Source organism: Pestalotiopsis fici (assembly GCF_000516985.1).
Source record: "Pestalotiopsis fici W106-1 unplaced genomic scaffold PFICI_Scf_11, whole genome shotgun sequence".
Taxonomy (NCBI): domain Eukaryota; kingdom Fungi; phylum Ascomycota; class Sordariomycetes; order Amphisphaeriales; family Sporocadaceae; genus Pestalotiopsis; species Pestalotiopsis fici.
The window spans coordinates 1,643-20,529 of NW_006917101.1; the positions used below are offsets into that span (position 1 = coordinate 1,643).

The 18,887-nt window shown below is 49.2% G+C and overlaps 4 protein-coding genes across 4 annotated transcripts; 2 read left to right on the forward strand and 2 right to left on the reverse strand.

Annotated features, from left to right (window-relative positions):
- Window positions 1-1,426: 1,426 nt before the first annotated feature.
- Window positions 1,427-2,212, forward strand: PFICI_13017 (uncharacterized protein; the record flags this gene model as incomplete). The annotated part of the gene is made up of 3 exons (XM_007841598.1): window positions 1,427-1,475; window positions 1,531-1,816; window positions 1,897-2,212. 3 exons carry the CDS (start codon window positions 1,427-1,429, stop codon window positions 2,210-2,212), a joined length of 651 nt encoding a protein of 216 aa, XP_007839789.1.
- Window positions 2,213-2,713: 501 nt separating this feature from the next.
- Window positions 2,714-4,049, reverse strand: PFICI_13018 (uncharacterized protein; the record flags this gene model as incomplete). The annotated part of the gene is made up of 5 exons (XM_007841599.1): window positions 2,714-2,757; window positions 2,833-3,011; window positions 3,095-3,316; window positions 3,392-3,588; window positions 3,642-4,049. 5 exons carry the CDS (start codon window positions 4,047-4,049, stop codon window positions 2,714-2,716), a joined length of 1,050 nt encoding a protein of 349 aa, XP_007839790.1.
- Window positions 4,050-6,678: 2,629 nt separating this feature from the next.
- Window positions 6,679-7,896, forward strand: PFICI_13019 (uncharacterized protein; the record flags this gene model as incomplete). Its single annotated transcript, XM_007841600.1, has 1 exon — window positions 6,679-7,896. One exon carries the CDS (start codon window positions 6,679-6,681, stop codon window positions 7,894-7,896), a length of 1,218 nt encoding a protein of 405 aa, XP_007839791.1.
- Window positions 7,897-11,863: 3,967 nt separating this feature from the next.
- Window positions 11,864-12,424, reverse strand: PFICI_13020 (uncharacterized protein; the record flags this gene model as incomplete). Its single annotated transcript, XM_007841601.1, has 1 exon — window positions 11,864-12,424. The coding sequence occupies one exon, from the start codon at window positions 12,422-12,424 to the stop codon at window positions 11,864-11,866; it is 561 nt and encodes a 186-aa protein (XP_007839792.1).
- Between the last annotated feature and the right edge of the window lie 6,463 nt (window positions 12,425-18,887).

The window sequence follows — 18,887 nt, forward strand, 5'->3', positions numbered from 1 at the left end:
AATAGCTATTTTTATAAAAATAAAAATAAATATTTTTTAAAATAAATATAAAATATATAATTTAATATAAATTCGTAATATAGCGTCGAAAGCTATCGGAAGCGACCGAAAGCGACCGTAAAAATTTAATTATTAGCAAATATAAACCGAAATTTGCTAAATATTAATAACGCAAAATAATAATAAATGCGATCGCACGCTTTAAATTTAATTATAGCGTAAAAGCAGGTTAAAAAAATCCGCGTTTATAAAACCGCAAAAGCTTTAAATTAGCCCTAAAAGCCATAAATTTAGCATCGATTTATAATTAAAAACGGGCTTTATCGCTATATTCGATATATTTAAATTTAAAGCTATTTTAATAATATAGGAAACGTTTAAAATTAAAAAAAGCAAAACGATCGGGCCCGATTTTATTTAAATACAGCCGTATAATTAGTTAGCTACGCCACGCCAAGAAATATGGCCGTACACCTGGATTATTATAGAGTATAATTGCAGTATCCATATGCTAGTTGCCTCATATATGCTTAGTAAAAAGTGGTCGAATGGGACCAAGAAACTTTTATTGATCCCTTCCAAGATTAAAGGGGAAAAGATGATTTCAAGTCAATTATCATTAGCCTTGATTTTCTAGGTTTGTAAGTGCCTTGAATTTCCACCATTCAAGGTTTTTTCCCCCCATGCAGCAGTCGATTATGATCTTTCTTGTATATTTTTTTACATGAAAACCGAGTCTTGATTGCAGATACTTCAATCTATCGACCCTCCTGAAAAAGGAGACTCAGGAAACGGGCCGGTACGACGAAAGAAGTTCCTACACGAATCAATATCACTGTACCTTCATCGAACCAGGTAAACGGCTCATCGGCAATATCCACGTGGAGGAGGAGCTCAATCTGGAGTGTGACAACATCACAGCAGATATTATAATGGCAGTCTGCTTTTCTTGGGTACCACTCAAGAACACAATGACGCCAAAACTAGAACCAACACATTGGCTATTGAGCGTAGCCAGCCCTTGAATTACAAATAAGGTTCCCACATCGTGCCTATTATTAGCCACACTATAGTCGTGTGATATACCCAAATCCCTGCCACACGTTCCAGCCGACTGACGGCTAAATCGAAGGAGACATGATAGGCTTCCTTGTTACTGGCTTGATATGTACCTTCCGTGGTATTGCCTTTTCCCATTTGTGCGGCGGAGGCTTGTCAAGAACCTGCTCTTTGCGTCATTGGCTTCCGAGTTCCATTACGAGCCTCGTCCTTTGGGTCTAGATGTTCGATCCAAGACAGCCATGAGCTATAACTAGTGGTCTGGACCTTGAATATCCCATTGAAAGGACCGCAATAATTGAGTTCGATTATATCACGTTATCGATGCATCGTCATTGAGTCTTCTTGTCACATCAAACGGATCAAAATGCATTTCAATCTAGGCACCGCTCTTCTGGGCGCTTTTGCACTTTTAAGTACATGATTCATTGCAACCTATTCTTTACGACTGAGACTGAAACATCTTCGTAGCCTCTAGTGGACTTGCAGCCGATTCAGCGGTTTGGGTTGACCCAGAAACTGGTTTCACCTTCTCCCAATATGCCGCCGCCTTCGAGATTGGAAAGACGGTCACCTTTCGAATCGCCATTCCAAGCACGGCAACTGCCTCGGCGCCCTACGATGCTGTGCTTCAGATAGCCGCACCCATTGCAGTAGGCTGGACTGGCATTGCCTGGGGCGGCACCATGGTCACCAACCCTCTCACGGTCGGGTGGGCCAACGGCAACAGCGCCGTGGCTACAGCGCGGTGGGCTACGTGAGTAATATCCTTCAAAGACGGCAGCAAAAACCTCCCACAAACCCAGTTTCTTGCTGACAATCGACCCCAATTCAAAGTGGCCACACGGCGCCAAGCGTCTACAGCGGCGCGACGCTCCAGGTGTTGAAGACGGGCACGCACACCAATTCGACACACTGGCAGGTCACATTCAAGTGCACCGGGTGCACCACGTTTGCCGGATCCAGCGGCAACAAGACGCTGACGCCCACGGGGTCCAACCGCCTCGCTTTCGCCTACTCCAAGAGCAAGCCCACCACTCCGTCGTCGGGTTCCTCCAGCTTTCCTGTGCACGATGTGACCAACTACTGGAACCACGACTTCTCCTCGGCGGCGAATGCCAACTTTGCTGCTCTTGTCACAAAGAACAGTTAATTTGCTGGTTCACGGGGAAATTTGTGGATCCTACAGCGTTTGATGGGGTTATTTGCGTATTGGTCATAGTGTGCTCGAGTTGCTTCGCATAGATTTTAAGTTTTTGGTTCATCGCAACTTTTCTTCATCTGATGATATTTGAATGTGATGCATCTACCATGATTTTCGATATGATGGGCTTCGGGTTCTCTAGAAAGCGCTCGCTACAGACAAACGAAAACCTATATGATGGTAGATCGTAGGTCACAATCGCAGTAAGTATGTCGACGAAACCGTAGAGAAAAAAAGTCACAACCATGCTGGAAGAATGTCCTCAAAAATCAACTATATTCAGTCTCCCGCCATTTCTCTGTGCAACCTCCACAATCCAAAGCTCTAGTTTCAGAAGTTATTAAAATATGCTGATATCTACATCTTGGCTGCGTGGCATTGACGAATATACCATGCATGATTATCTCTTATTTGGCAAGTTGTAGTAGATCATTATGGTAAGCAAGCTTTCTAGGCCAGCACGGACATCTCGCCCATGGGCATAGCCTTGAGCCCTGTTGCATTAAAGTCATTAGTCTGCGATTCCAGAAGACCAAGATGTACATGTAGTGGGAAAATGGAGCACTTACAGCCATCGACGGCCTCTGGTGCTTGCTGCTGGACCTTGCACGCGCTGTACTGGGCGGATGTCTGAGCGTGGATGCCAGCCTTGGAGCAGTCCGTGTTGAGGTTGCAGCCATTGTCCATGGCCTTTTGGAGCGTGTCACCCTGCCAGCCGAACACGTAGTCTCCGTGGGCGGCGGATCCGCTATCATGAGAGATTTGTCAGTCATCAAAGACATGAAAAATATTGAAGTGTTTTCGTAACGGAAAAGGCCAGTAGATTCTTACCCAAGGTTCATGCTGTAGACGAATGGCTTGCTGCCATCCGTAGGCCATTGACTCTTGTCAGAGAAGGCGCTAACGTTCCACATGAGCTCGTACATGATTTGCGGGAGCTTGACGGGGTGAGTCGAGGGACAACTTGAGGCACCGCCGGCCGCACCAGTCGCGCCGCCGTAGTTGACGTGGCTCTGGTGGTCGGGGCTGTCAAGGTTCTTGCCGTCCCAGCAGCTGGTGGTCGAATCGAGTTAGTAATCTTGGAGTACCCCGTCAGACGATGGAGGGTTTTTCTTTCATATTACTTACGTTGGGAAGATGATGGTTTGTCTGATCATCTTGCAGCTGGCGTCGGCAGGGATGTCAACTGTGTCGCTGCCCGAGCAGGGTGCTCCACCGACAAAAGTGTTGTCGTTTGGCGAGGTCCAGCAGCGGTGGCAAATGTTGCCTTTGCTGACTTTGCTCGAGTCCGTGTTGGTCGCCGATCCAGCGAGCATACGGAACCCCTGGCACTGATGAGCGCGAGCCGACTTCTTGTTGGACAGTTATGTGTACATACCTTCTTGAATGCTGTGGTCTTTCCACTAGGGATATAGTAGACATCCAAACCGCCGTCCTGAACAAGGTGTCCCTGAGGACCGCCATTGCCGACCTGTGGCACGCGGATGTAGCTGCCATTCTTGTGGTGAAAGAACATGACAGCGGTCCAGTAGTTGGACAGGTCTTCCTTGAAGGTACATGATGTGCACGTCGACTGGGAGGCCAAGTCGTGCGTAGCAGGGTCCATGGTGACGTTGAAGGAATTCCCGCCAACGATCTGGTGCAAATGCGGTGTGTAAGTCATGCCAGGGTTGACGAGAGGGTCGGTACGCTCGACAACCAGCTGAGAACAGGCGAATCGAAGCATGTTCTGTGCAGCGACATTCTGCCCAAGCAGTGCGGCAGCTGCCAGAGATGTCCAATACATGATGGTTGTTGATCAAGGATGATGACTTCAAGATGAGATTAAACACGTTCGGGTGTGACGATCGATGTGGAATTGGGTTGCTGGCTCAAGGAGATGCTCGAAGCGTAGCCGTTTGGAGACTAGATATGTAGAACGAACACGAGGTTTCGTCGTAGCCGTGCCTCTTGTGAGTTGCCGCCCCCATTGGTAAGTAGAACTGCCGAAGCCGCGAAGGACACTTGTAGGTCCTGTCATATGGATATAATATGAACCAACTACAGGGGTCGGGAGTTGAAACTTTCCCAGCCAATCACGAGGTTTTCGTGTTCTTGGCCACAGACAATGTGATTGGCACGTAGCCACTCAGGGAGTCTTATACTGGTTGTACGGGGTTTTAACCGATCAATTTAGCCTCGCGTGGAGAAGTTACATTCTGCTTCTTTCTTCGCTCTCAGGATCCACAACTAGTTGTCACTGAAGATAAATACCAGTGCCAAAGGATGATAGAATGACGGCATGCCAAGAGAGCCGGCAACTAATGAACGTGTACAGGTTGCCGTGGTTATTTACTTTTAAAACCGATATCGCGACGCGACTGGCGGCTTCCTCTTTGAATAAGTGTTCCATGGGTATTGAGCGGTTGGAAGTTTAAACGTTTTGGAACTTGACGAAATTCTCATAAAAATCCAAGTTCTCATTGAGTCATTGCTTCGTTAGTAACTTTGTCGAGGTGACTCGTTGGAAAAGTGAGTGGGTGAACTTTGCCACATGTTGACCTTTGATCTTTGATTATCATGACAGAGTCAAATGGACAGGATCTAGACACAATCAATCCATTCTCTATAGGTTCGGGTCTTTTCTCAAAGGAGATGGTATCGGCCCTTCTAGAAGAACAGTCGGTTCTTGTCCACAGTTCTTTCTCTGATTGGGGTCGGCTCAAAGGATGATGACCTGGGTAGACGACGTCTCATGGTGCCGTATCCCGTGCGCTGAGCCCCAGAAGTCATTTTTGATATTACCCACCTCCAGGCTGATATAGGACGATCCTCAGGGGAGATCTGATCATAGATACCAGCGGCCTATCAGTGAGCACGTGTGAGATGTGTTACTGTGGCGGCAATCTTTCTTCATCTGCACTTTACCCCATGCGGTTTGTGCCTTTCGGCAGACCCGGAATCTCTGTGACATGAGCCTATCAGTTTCCAGAGATGTCCAGGTCCACAAAATCCGGGAAATCAGAAGGTCTGGCCTGCAGATCTCTGTTCGATTGCTAGAGGATATCGGCCTTGTCACGCACGATTGCTTGCATGACCCGAGACCTGCCAAAATGGTCGTCTTTCTAAATCTGACATGCAGAACAAATTGGCTGGTGGGCCGATCTTAGCAGAGTCCTAAGGCAAATGATCTGCATTGTGGATGAGTATGTAGTTAAAAGAGGCGAGGAACGTCAAATATGGTCCTATGAAATCCAAAATAGTTTCGTTCCCGGAGCAAGCTTTGCTGTCAAGGCTGCTGGACCATAAGACGATGACGTCCAACCTATGAACACCATTATACTGATGACAGACGTGTCATATTGAAGGAATTTATCTTTATCATGAAAAGTCAGTGTTTCTTGGTCATTGAATATGCTATATATCTGAAGTTGGCACTGATTTCAGAAGAGGAGTTTCTGATTTTGATTCACAAGCTCGAGGACCATTGTGTACACAATGGGACGAGTAAAGTAGAGTGCAAATGAATCAGAGAAGGAAAGAAAGATTAACGCTATCACATTATCTAGAGTGAAATTAGAATCCCACACCTCACAGTCTCATTCAAACGAGAATATTCCAGCAAAAACTGCTTCTTTTACGGCCAACTACATAGAGTGAGATCAGTGAAACAAAAAGATTGCTAGGGTGCCACCAGCCTCTATCAAGTCTTCTAGGCTCAAACTAAACTTGATATATAATTTCGAATTATTTTTGTCGTTGAAATAACATAAAATGAAATAGAATTACATATATATAAAAAGGTTCATTGTAATCTTGTAGCCAGATAATGAATAATGTGTGCATATATAGCATCTCAAGCAATGCTTCTTCTGCACCCAGATGGGTACCTACTAGCTTCTCCGTGCTGGTAACAGTCTGTTGGCAGGCTACGAGTAAGAAGGGCATCTTCCTGTGAGACTCAAATCATTCGGCGCATGCTAATTTGGAGATATCTACCATGGCGCATTTCTCATGCACAAGAAGCCATGGTACTACATTGATTCGTACATGATAATTGATTGATCGGGGCCTGCTTATGGCTTTTAGTGCTCTTAAGTACTTTGACTGGCATTTACAGTGTATAACGCCATTTGGCCATCTACCGAGCGCTGCTAATAAGCAGTGATAGTGGTCCATGGCCAGCATGTGGTCCGAGCTTCAGCTCATGCATCCAGCCGAGGCAATCGAGTCGAACGTGATGATGCCGAGCTGCGCATCAACTTTACCTATGTTGTTCCCTACATTAGCCAAGGACCTGATTCGTGCCAAACACCTAACTGTCCCAACCCCTATACATCCCAAGCTCGCGAAGAATCTCAGCTCCCACTCGTATGCTGCGACATTCCCATCACTGAAAAGAGGTAGAGGAGCAATGCTTAGGCAGTGAGCTCATCATGGCAGCTCCTGCGGACCCCCTCAAGAGCGCTTCCCGCCCCGGCGCCGCCCAATCGTCGTCACCATCATCATCATCGTCGCCGTCGTCGCCATCGCCGCGCCAGAATCCCATTCAACAAGTCCTCTCGTTACCGCCGACATGGCTGCACATGTATAGCGATTTCATCACCAAGAATGCGCATTCCGTCTCACAGATTGAAAGCGCGTTGCGCTCCCTCACGTACATAATTCCCGGTCGCTTCCGCGATGCCGAAATCGCTTCAGAGTCGATCCACTCTGGCGTGCAGCTGCTCTCGCTATATCACGATGACGTGCTGCTTCGCGCCGTCTCCAAGATCCCCGGCCTGGCGTCGCGTATACCGAGTCCACATGCGCGATACACCCGGTTCTGGACTGCCAAGAGTCGCATCTACCGCAGGATAGCGCTGCTTCTTCAAACTGTACAGTACACGGAGTTATTATGGGAGATGGCGGCAAAGCGACGGGGAAATAAAGTTCGCTGGCGAGTCGTTATCCTGTTAGAAGTCATCAAGGCTGTTTGCAAGCTACTCCTTCTGAGAGTCACAAATTCGCGACCCATCGTGACGCCAGTCCTTCCCGAACGAGAACCGCTACCGGAACAAGAAGATGCGCAGAGCAACGAGGACGCGCTGAAGGAGCTGATGGGCGAGGAAGTCGAAGAGAGCCCAATGAATCTCAATGGAACCGCAAAGTCAGCCCACGAAAAGGAATGGTCCATGCCGCGGACTGGCAGTAATCTGCCGAGTCTGCCGAGCCCCAACGACATCAGCTCCTATCTTCTCAGCAAAGTGCTTACTGCAGATGATATTAAACCCGCTGCTCGGCTCCTCAACTCGCTGCAGGGATCTGCGCAGGCTGCCGAAGTGCTACACATACTAGCTCCCCTCATATATGCTGTGGCACTGTCTAGAAGTAAGGACAAGAAGTCGTGGACCCCATGGCTCATTGGCCTGAGCATCGAGTACGCTGCTCGGCAAGTCCGAGACAGGAGTTTCAGGGCGACAGCACTGGAGCGCGAGGAATGGGGCAAGCGAGCGTGGGCCATGGGATGGTGGGTGATGAGAGGTCCTGCATATGAAAACGTCACCAAGGGATTTATCTCTGGTGTGACCAAGCGTATGCCCAGCTTCGTAGGAAGCATCATCGAAGATTATGAATATCTTTGGGAGAACTACTACTTTAGCACAAGTGGCTAGTACCAACAACTACACAAGACACAAGACCAGAATAGTTTCCACCTTCTGAGCATTAGAGAAGGCCCGGACCATTACTGGGCTTCACGCAGCCTTGCGTATAAACAAACCCAAGTCCATCACAACCTCATTAGCGACGGCGCCACATGTTATGGCACTGAAGATCAGTACAAGCTGCGCCTATCTTTCACCGACACACACCGTTACAACGACAGTCGGAAAACAACGAGACCCTTGAATATACCCCTTCTTCCTGGATTTGGTCACTTGGTTCTTTACACAGATCAGTGCGACCGCTACTGACTGAATGGTTTAAGAGACTACAAATTTGACACGACTGACGAAATTCCATGAATGACGGGAAATAGGGTGTAATCTGCTGCACTCGACAGCTTGCTGAGAATTACAGTCAGCTTTGTGTAATCAATGGTTCCAAGTCGTCACTCAAGGGGGCGAGTTAGCATGTCTAAAGGTTTATCATGTACTATCACACCATGGCAGAGCCTCAGATGTACGACTGTCACTTGGTGTTGAAGTGCTAGCGCCTTTGTTTGTTGTTTACATGATTTCATTATATGACCGCGGCAGATCAGAGGATCCTCTCAATGCATCCCAACACAGAAGATACCAATAAGATAAATGACGTTGCTTTGACCGAGTCATGATGTTCCTTGTCTCACAGTCTCCAAGTATATTGGTTATGTTGCAAGTATGCCGTTATCGTTGCAATATTCCAGCACGTCCATTGCGTGTACTTGGGAAAAGATTCGGTTCTTGGACTTTGTCGGTCGAACTGAGTTATCAAAACGAAAGGGGGAAAAAATAAAAAAGAAAGAAAGAAAAGAGCTGGCCGTTATCTGATCGTATCCGGGTCCTGATTTCGGTAATTTTCTGTTCGCACCAGGGCTCTGTTTCAGTCAAGGATCTACAAGGTAGTAGGATTGAAAAAGTATTTACGCAGCGCTTGGGTGCTGTTACTTTTTTTTTTCCCCCCTCCCTCCTCCGGATTTTTGTCCCATTTGGCTGGCGTGGCGATGTCGGACGCTCAAGATTGGATGCAAAGAAGTACTGTGTAATAGCTCACTGGTGGCAAATTATCAATCCTTTTTGGTTTCTTTCTCATATCTACCCAGGTTGTGTTGGCTGCCCCGAAACGTCTTTTCTTTTCTCCCTTGGAAATGGCATCTTTTCTTTTATCGTATTTGCTAAAGAAAGAAAAATTGCCATGGGCGATGCTGGATGATGCGGTCGAGTGCGGGCCTTGTGAGAAGAAGAAAAAGAAAAAAAAAAGAAGGAAAGGACAATTTTTAAATGGTAGATTGCTTTTTGCGAGCGTCAGGTACTGATATTTTGTATGCCACGTATGTATGCAAATACCCTTGTAGGTCGTCGCAACTTGGCAAAAAAAGAATTCCATTTTCAAGGAGCCAAAGGAAACAAGAAAGAAGGAGGAGGAAAGTCGCTGATAAACACTTTTGCTCTTCTTTACAGGGATCGTGACTCGTGGCAGAATGTAACGGCTGAAGTTCATTAGATAGACATCCATGTTGTCGAATATGTCATGCGCAAGTATGGAACATCTGCAGCTGTGTTTTTGCTGCGAACCGTACGTACTTTGCTTGGTCAGCCCTGTGCATCCATGTTTAGCTCCACTGAGAATCCTTGGCCATGCTTGGCCCTCCTCCCGTGGAACGTTGGTGAGCTGAGCTGTTGCGGCTCTTTTTTTTTTTTTTTTTTTTTTCCTTCCTTGGTGGCTCGTGGCCCATGGTTCGATGAGGATCAAATGAGTGTCAACACATTTCTGGAAGGTTTGATAACGCTTGCTTCTGTTGATGGAGTCTGAAGCATCCGGCGTCACAAACAAAGAAGCGTGGGAGGAAGGAGATGGGGGAAAGGCTAATTTTTTTTCTTTGATTGTCATGGTCATCTTCATCGTCATGGTCATTGCTTTCGACCAAGGCAATTGTTTTTCTTGACGAGTTTCTTTACTTTTTGATCATGTGCTCAGCTTTGCATTATCGTGACCGTCTCCGGGTGGTGCTGCGGGACCGCTCCGAGTGGCTTCGAATTCAGTCTTGTCCCACAAACATGACTCGTAAACGGTGCATGCAGGTTGGGAAAATTGCTACATTATTCGTATTCCATTTCTTTTCTCCGGCCGTAGCTCGTGAATGCGTACACCTCAATCTCCGGCCAGGAGTCGGTAGACTGTATCAGAGCCTCGGGGATGTTCAGGTCGCGTCCGGAGTGGTAGTGAAGGTGTGTAGCTGAGCTATACCTCCACGTCATGAAATATTTCCAAAATAATCAATTGGGCATCAACTGCGCTGCAGCATGAATTCTTGCCCGGATCGTTGCCGGATATGAATTTTTTTTTTCCCCTTCCCAACTCGAGTCGAACGACATGGTTCATTAAGTGATTGCCGTGTGGTTCGCAGGCAGTTTAAGCGCCGTGTCTCAGTCTATGAGACAGCAGCAGGCTATACTCCCATTATTGTGGGTATCGACGGTGGTCCACTTTCTTGTTTAGTCCGGTGATGTGTTTCCCAATCGAGGCATTGCGCAACGCCGAGTCGTAAAACGGTGTCCCACTTGGGTCACCGAGGTGGGAGGGGAGAGAGTATACATAGTTTGATTGCATCGTATTGTGCGACAACATGCGCTACCAGTTGCACCGACTTTGGACGACATTCCATCGTCTCGCAGCTGCAATCTATTCTCAGCAATGATTACGATAGTCCATGCATGATCACCTGCTTCCCTCTCAAGAGTGGCCCAAGAGAATAAGAAAGCAAAGGCTTGATTTCCGTTTTCTGTCATATATTAAGGTTTCACCGTACTTTTCGGTGTGGGGATTGGATAGGCCGTCAACTCTGCTGGTTGCGTGAGTCGACAAGGTAGATGGATCAATGCGTGATGGAGGGGTCAAAAGGGTTTGTTTCCTGTAGCCTGCCTTTTACTAGCAGTTCGTTTTAGACTGCGTATCGAGTATAAACGCTGTGCAACAAAATATTGCTTGCTGTTGGCAAGAGAAAAAAGTTGACAGGGGGGGAAGACTGAAATATCCCCCTTTTTTGCTTTTTCTCGTTATCATCCGGTGGGGCAAGCGGCTGCTTTTTGGTGCTTTGACGACATGCCAATGGTACGTCTGACGTCTACCGAAGCAATGGTTTGTCAGGTGTCAACGTGCTTTTCTTGTTTCGTGCGACGACAAAGTATAGGTCGGTGCCATGCCCGATGATCCCGACAAATGCCACAATGACTTGCGATCAGCGTCGGAGGGGCCAACCCGCCTTCTTGTTCCCAAGCCTGGGGAAAGTCCAGTCAAAGCGGAACGAGTCTGTTTTACACACAAAGAAATGCCACCTCCATGACAATTCAAGTCGAGGCCGTCACAGCCCATGATATTGAACTTGGACAACGGCTTATTGAGAAGCTACTAGTAGTCGAGAAGGGATGACTGGATGCAAAATGTCACGAGATCGCAACTTGACGCAGCAGGGATTCGAGGGCCCTTGTCCAAGATCGATCCGGCTAGACCCGAAATCCCAATCACCCCGTGGCATGACTTTGGCTAAAGGTAGAGGCAGGATTGGATGAGAACAGGCGTCAAAAGGTGGGCGCGCCGGCTTGCTCTCGTCCTGGTGCGGAGTGCATGTCAGCAATCAAGTAGTGAGGAGGTTTCAGAGGCTTCAAGCGTTACGTAGTGAAGACTCTGCGTGAAAAACTCTAGTGAATTAAATGACTTAAAGAATCCTAAAAAGTTGTAGGTATCGCCCGCGAAAAATAATAATTCGACAAAAGTATGTGATGTGTCGTGAATGTGACTGGCGCCTTGAGTTTTGCCCTTCCAAAAAGAACCAAAGAACCTCCCTCGCACGTATGCGATGCTCCATTTCTAGACCTATGAGCCTGGTGAAGGCCCCTTTCCCCTCCCCTTCTATAGTGTCATCCTCTCATGACTCTGCTGTCAAGCCCATTGCTGGAAACCACTCCATCCTGCGGCTTCGACCAAGTTGATTGCCCTGCTCAGCATATCTCGGTCTTTCTGGAAAGTGAGAACATGCATAGCCTCCTCGTAGTCAATGAATTCGGGAATAAAGTGTATCTCGGACTTGGCTGGCGGTATGCTCTTGTCGACCTCGGCGATGAACCACCATACCAGCTTGACGCCGCTCTCCTTGCCCAGATCCCTGACCTCCAAAAAGAAGGGTTCTGTAAGTCCATGATACGTCCTAGCCAAGTCCTGCACATCAGCTGCCTCCAGATCCGAGGGCGCGCGCGTTGGCATAGTGACTGGCCGAAGTCGACATGCGTAACCACTCTCCTCTCGCACCTCTCGTACGGCCGCATCCTGTCGCGTCTCGTTGCAATTGCGCCGGCCTTTTGGAAGCACCCAGTGGTCCTTTTTCACCAGGTGGAGTAGGCAGACCTTTCTCGATCGTCCCGAGAGGTCGAATAAGATTGCCCCGCAAGACTCGACGAACATTTCGCTGGGGTAGATTTGCGTTTCCCACATGTAGGTAGCCATTTTTGTTTCGTCCCCTCTTCGAAATTGTATGAGCGCGGGAATGGTGGATTCGCAAGGAATAATAGATAAAGGGGCTGGCTGCTATCTCTCTCGAGTTATGCTCAAAAGGCAGAGGCGAGAACCCTGCTGCTGACGAATGGACGGACGAACGCTGGTTTTGGAGCCGAACCTCGGGATTTGTAGGCGGCGGCCCGTTTGTCTCAAGGACTCGGCCTGGTGTTTGTATGCAGGCAGTAGAGCAATAATAATAGTAGTTCAATACCACCTAGTCTGAATTGACTAATAACTCACGGCCAGGACCCCACATGGGATGAAAAGGTCAGTTGGTTAGGATCAACAACCTGGTCAGGGTGAGATGTGATAGAAATAAGATTAGGAAAAGCTTAAACGATGCGCGCAACAACGTCCTCAACAAGGCAGCACCTCGCCCTTTTGTAAGAAAAACTAAGGTCACTGGGGAGGGATACAAGCAAAGCACCGTTTTTGGTCTGGGGTGCCAAAGTAGTCAGCGAATGACGCGAAGGTCCATGTCCGTGAGGCTCACGCGAGCCTCGGGGTTGCAAAAGAGCAAGGGCCGGCGGGAAGGGTACCGAACGTATGGATCTGACAAGACGTCTCATTCGCTAGCCCACATTTACGATGACTACGCACTCCAATACCCTCATGTTACAGGTGATGGGCCATGAACGGTTGCTCCAATCCCAAAGTGCCCCTCCCCTTGGTAAGTCTGTGATCCCCAGCGAGTGTACAATCAACCTGGCGGCATCTGGCGGCATGGCCGAGCTTGGGCTTTGGCTTTGGGGAAGGATGCAGAGGGCCCAGCCAAGCAGGCTGCCAAGACAGACGTCAAACTGGGGAGAGCCGATCTCGTCAAGTCGAATGTTCCACAGGGCCAAGAGCCGAAAGCGATGCGACAATGGAGCTGCAGTGAGGCTCACGCCTCGTATGGGCGAAGCATTGCTTGATTGGGGAGCCATGTAAAGCAACGACGAGGTCGTATGGTAATGGTTCCGAGCCGGTCATATCATCGGTTGAGCATGGGTAAGGAACACTCGTGTCTTCATGCACGTCAGCGCCGCCTTTTTGCTCATCACATAATCAAGCTAAAGTAGAGCAGGTCGTTTGTCCAGAACCTGATATGATCTTGAGCAATTGAGAGCAATTGTCTGCGGGGGCCAGATGTCGACGGACGAATCTAGCTGCCGTGGACAGGAGCGGGGACCGTTTGCTCTACCGACGTCCAGAAGCGAGCGAGGAGGACCTGTTCTGAGTACCATAGTATGACGAGGTGCGTGTGTGTTGCAGGCTGACTTGACCGTCTTGCGTAAGACGGGCTTTGCGGCGCAGTAGGTGTTCGTCCAATTCGGCAGACAGAAACAGAGGCGAGTAAAACTCTCTTTTTTTTTTCTGCTTCCCGTTCACTTCGGGCGCAAATTTCCGTGGCTCCTTGGGCCATGAATTTCGTCAATCCTGTACGTAGTCCGTCCGTGGAACGCGTTCTTGCCAAGTTCTGGTCATTTGACAGAACAGACTGAAACACGACATTATATTCTGATGTTGGATCTGGTACTCGAGTGATTGGTTCTCTGGTCTCGCCCTCTGAAAATACTTACTCGGCAGGTAGTGAAAGCAGCACCGGCAGCAGCAGCAGCAGCAGCATACCGTGGAAAGGTAATGTATGGAGAGATGTTATGCATGGTTGTCAGGGATGAGATATGAAATGCACCCGACGGCACTGCTGCGGGGATCCTTCACCCCAGACTCTCAGAAAGACCGGGACCCAGTCTACCTTTAGCTTAGGAGGTAATGTAGTAGGTAGTAGACAGACCTTGGAACCCAGGCGGCCAGACCCCAAACCTGTGTTCAATGTTGCAGATGAAGGGCCCCGCCGATAAGGATAGCGGATACAAGCCTTGGACGTTTCAATGCCTGCCCAGCCCGCTTACATAGGTAATGTAGTATCTAGGTAAAGTAAACAAGTGGAGTGAGCAATTGGCATACTGCTGGAAGGCAAAACAAGGAATCCCAATCAATCGCACCCCCTTCAAAAACCATGGCAAACAAACTTGCTCTCTTGTTTCTTGTTGGGAGGGGCAGTGGGTGGTTGGCCTGATGAGACCAGAAAGGGCGCTTCCACTTGTGAGCGTTCGTGCGCGGGAACGGCGCAAAAGGTGCTGGAGTCTAGCGGGGCGCATGTGAAAGTGGATTTTACACACCATCTCCCGCCTGGCGGGCAGATCCAGCGGTAGCCCACGATAAACAACCGCTCCCGCGTGGTCCCAAGTCGGACGGGATAGCGTGATCAAGTGAGCGTACTAGTTGGATAGCCTGGGAAGATGATCAACTTCCGCATATCGCGGTGTCGGAAAGATAACGATAAACGACGCCCTCTTTTGTGCCATAGTCATGCCTCCATATACTAATGGAGGGGATGGGGAACCCTCCAGCCCTCCATGAATTGACCGATTATACGGAGGAGGGGTCAGGTGGTTCGCGAAGGGTGACAGTACCTTAGCAAGATGGGTCGGGGCAACTAGTGTCTGCCGCCCATCTGTTTGTTGTGTGTGTGTATGGTTCATGACTGGACTACCCCGATACTGGCTTGCTTGCCACGGACTGCGATGCGTCCATGCACTTACTATCTCTGTCTCGTTGATGTGGGCAGCTAGGTTGGGAAACAGAGACTCGGTTCTCCTCCAGCCAAGAATATAGTGAGCGGGCGGCTGGAATGTATCATGCCCCCAGTGTCAAGCGTTGAGGCTAGCTGACGGTCGCTACTTGGATTATTGCCTCGCTCGCCAGTTGAGCTTCATGCGTACAAAGTTCGAAGAAGCTTCAGTTTAGGTGTTGCACAAAGATCAACAGAACTAAGTAACCTATCGGCCTGGCGAATGCCTTTTATGGACAGATATTGATTTTTACGAGAGGCAAACATGGTCCAATTGCCGGCGCCCTCGGGATTGATGTGAGCTCTTACTCTGTGGCTTGATGGTCAGGACGTAGGATAATCAAGCAGCAATTGTGTTTTATACGACCGTCAGAGACACTCCTCAAACCGCTGATTGTCCAAGCGCCCTCAACGCAAACCACGTACGTAGGCATATCAAATCAATTTCATAGCATGGGCGATATTGAAATTTAGACTTTCTTTGTGGCTTTCCAGCGGACTGCATTTAACTCGTACAATGTCCCATGGTTATCCTTCCTGCCTTGCTTGTCGACACCGACGCCCCGTCAATGCGCTTTCTGCTAGGACAGGAACGCCTACTAGGAGACCAAGACAATCCAAGATGTTGTGTAATGCGGGCTTGGGGTCTCAGTGTCTCAATGAGGCGCACCTGGTGGTGGGAGCCTGGGGAAGGTTGTATTTCTCCAAGAAAAGACCAAAGAAGACGGTTAAAACTGGAATCAATTATCAAAGCCGCCTGGGCATGTCTATGACGTCCTCCCCTAGGCAGCTAAGGACATAGGACATAGAGAAACTCGCAATCCCGAACCCGAAGGCAACAAGTAAAATGGCCAATGTTGGAGGAATCGCGGGAGTCCGTAAAGCCGCACAGGTGAAAGCGGCGATAAGTGATATCGTCAGCATTCGCTATCGATAGAGTAGTTGGTCGGGATCGATTGGACTTGCTTATTAGCGGGGATGGGAGGGGCCTGGATTTGTGAGCAATGTCTATCTTCGGCGATGGGTGCTCAGCACTAAGATTGCGCCTTGTCGCTGTCGTTTATTGTTCCAGAGCTTGAATGACGCTGCGAAATGCAAGTACCTGCATGTACCGTGCTTCTAAAGCCATCGAAAGATACTTCCTGCATATGTGCAGCCCCAGACTACAAAAATGCCGTATCGATCATTTGTCTAGAGGCGTAAACCCAGATTGGTATTTCTAGAGCCCCGCCAACCAATCAATCGCCGGTTTTCCAACGGCAGCTACTATCCATGGCTTAGTCGGTCCGTCCCCAAGCCGGGCGCGCTCCTTCTGTGACTGATTGTGATAGGCTCAATTCACCCATCAACTCCAGTCAATCAGTCTCCTACTCCTCCAGGCTTCATTCGCCTTTGCGATTATGACTCACAACAGACCTCAACCGCAATCCAACAAGCAAGTGCCTGGATGGATGCCCGTTCATTCGTCGCCTGCACTGCCCCCACGACAATTGGCACAATGGTCGTGAATGCCCTAGCCGAGTCCAGCACAACAGGACAACAGCGACAAGCCCCATCACCGTCAATTGCCCCTCAATTATTGGCCAATTCGTCAGGTTTGGTTCTGTTTTGTTTCGCGTGCACTGGAAGCAGTGAGCACATACGTTCACATATGACAAAGCCATGATGCCCAATGACGCCGCCATCTGAAACACTTCATTATCATGTTTGGCCCTGGCAATTGACCCACTGGGACCGGGGCATTCCCTTTGCTGCCATGGTGATGTCTCCAGCAAACCATACCTCCTCGTGGATTCATGTAGGTTAGGTAGGTAGGTAGGTACCTTGGAGGCAGGCAGCTCGGTCAATGAACAAAGCTCATCAAGGTGGGCAAAAAGAGAAAAAGAAAAACTGTAGTCGAGGCTTCAAGTGAGCTGGGCTGCCTATCTGCCTTGGGAAGGTTGCCAATGTTGCCTCCACGCCAATACCTCCGCAGGCTTCCACCGACGGGTTTCACGTCTTTTGCCAACTACTGACAATTACCTTATTGACGAATCCGCTTACTTGTCCCTTCTACCCTATGAAGACCTACGCCCTACCAAAGCCTACCTTCTCATTGGGAGCTTGGCAAAGGTGTCTTAGCCGACGGGATGATGACATGTCAGATACACTTTGGTTCTCTGATCGCAGGGACTGCTGCAACAACCGCATTGCCAACGGATCCGCCTGTCGTCAATTGGGCGACATGATCTCAATTGCGCCTGTTGCACGAAACGAGGAACCAAAAGGAAGGCAACACGACAGAGCTCTGCCCTGACAATTTGCTGGAGAAATCCATCGTGCGCCCACTGGGCAATGCTGTTTAAAACACAACCGTTCTGCCACTCACGGGCTCCCGTGGAGGCGCGCACACACGCGTGGCCAGTCTCCCGCTCCCTACATTAGTTGCTTGTTTCGTCCAAGGAGGAGGAGGAGGGGCAGCAAGGCCAAGCCCAGTCAGACCAAACCAAACAATACTTCTACCAACCTATGCCGCGGAGCCTGCCTACTAGGCAGTGTACATAGTATGTGTAGTTGCACCAAAACAATGGAGAAGTCGACATTGGTACCCAATGTGCATACATATCTATTCAATCTATCTTGGGCGCGCGCGCTGCTCGGCGATATCAGCGCAATAGCACCCGCGCACGCACAGGCAGCCCTCAATTCATCTCGACGATTGGATCTCCCTGGCATCCGTTTGGGTGTGCCGAATCCGACGCCTATTGGGCATTCATTCAATGACCTGGTGCAAATCCACCAAAATGATCCACGAGGATGCATCACACGCCCCCATGTTTGAGACACACACCCCATCGTCTCTGCCCGGGGCCATTGGTCATGCTCTACCTACCCCTCTTGAGTCTCCTGACTACCTATCCAGGCCGTCGTTGTCGTCTACATGTCTGCAGTACAGAACAAGTATGCGACAGTCAATCTCTACGTCTTTGGCTGTATTCCAAATTATCTGTTACGATAGCGCCGACCGCCCCGACAGAAGTCGTCCTCACGCCAGTGCGAGAGTTGACCGCAAGAATGCTTTCATGGCCTAGTCCCATGTAAGCAATGTACCTTACCTCAAGTTCACCGTTGGTTGCGTGCCTGCGTGTAGGCAGGTGGCTCGCCGAAAGGCTACCTACCACTACCCAATATCGAGGAGGGGCATTAGACACAAGGTTTTCCCTCTTCCTGGAATGAGTACCTCAGCCATGAGGGTACCTGGGGTACTTTAATGTCAATCTCACCTCGCACGCAGGGCCAGTCCTAAAATAAGCCGGTATCAATGTGTCACATCCCTGCGCCCGCACACTGCGTCTGCTTGGTAGCCTGCCTGGTGACTTGGGTTGTACATGGGGGGGGGGGAAAGTAAGTTGGGGGGTACTGTATTGAAAGTGACTCCTTTGGTCAACACCACCACGGCGCCATCATCCGCCTACAAGCTACCTCCTACCTCGAGGTACTGCCACCAACTCGTTGCTGCTGCTGTTGAGGTGGCCGCGTCCGCCTGGATTTTGATCCATTTTCTCCTTGCTGCTTTGGGGGCTGCCCTTCTCCGCGCGAGCTCCCTCATATCTGTTGTCTATTTCTCAATGGGCCTTCCACCAGATCAGCTTCTTCGTCGTCCTCCTTTCCTTTCTTCTCAAATTCCTCCTCAGCCCCTTCTTCCCACCTCGTCGCGCTTTTGGGTCAGTTGACCACTTAGCAGTCGACGCTTTTTCCCGCCACCCTCCTGGTGTGTGCCATTTTCCCGCTACATATTTATTCATGCATGTCCTT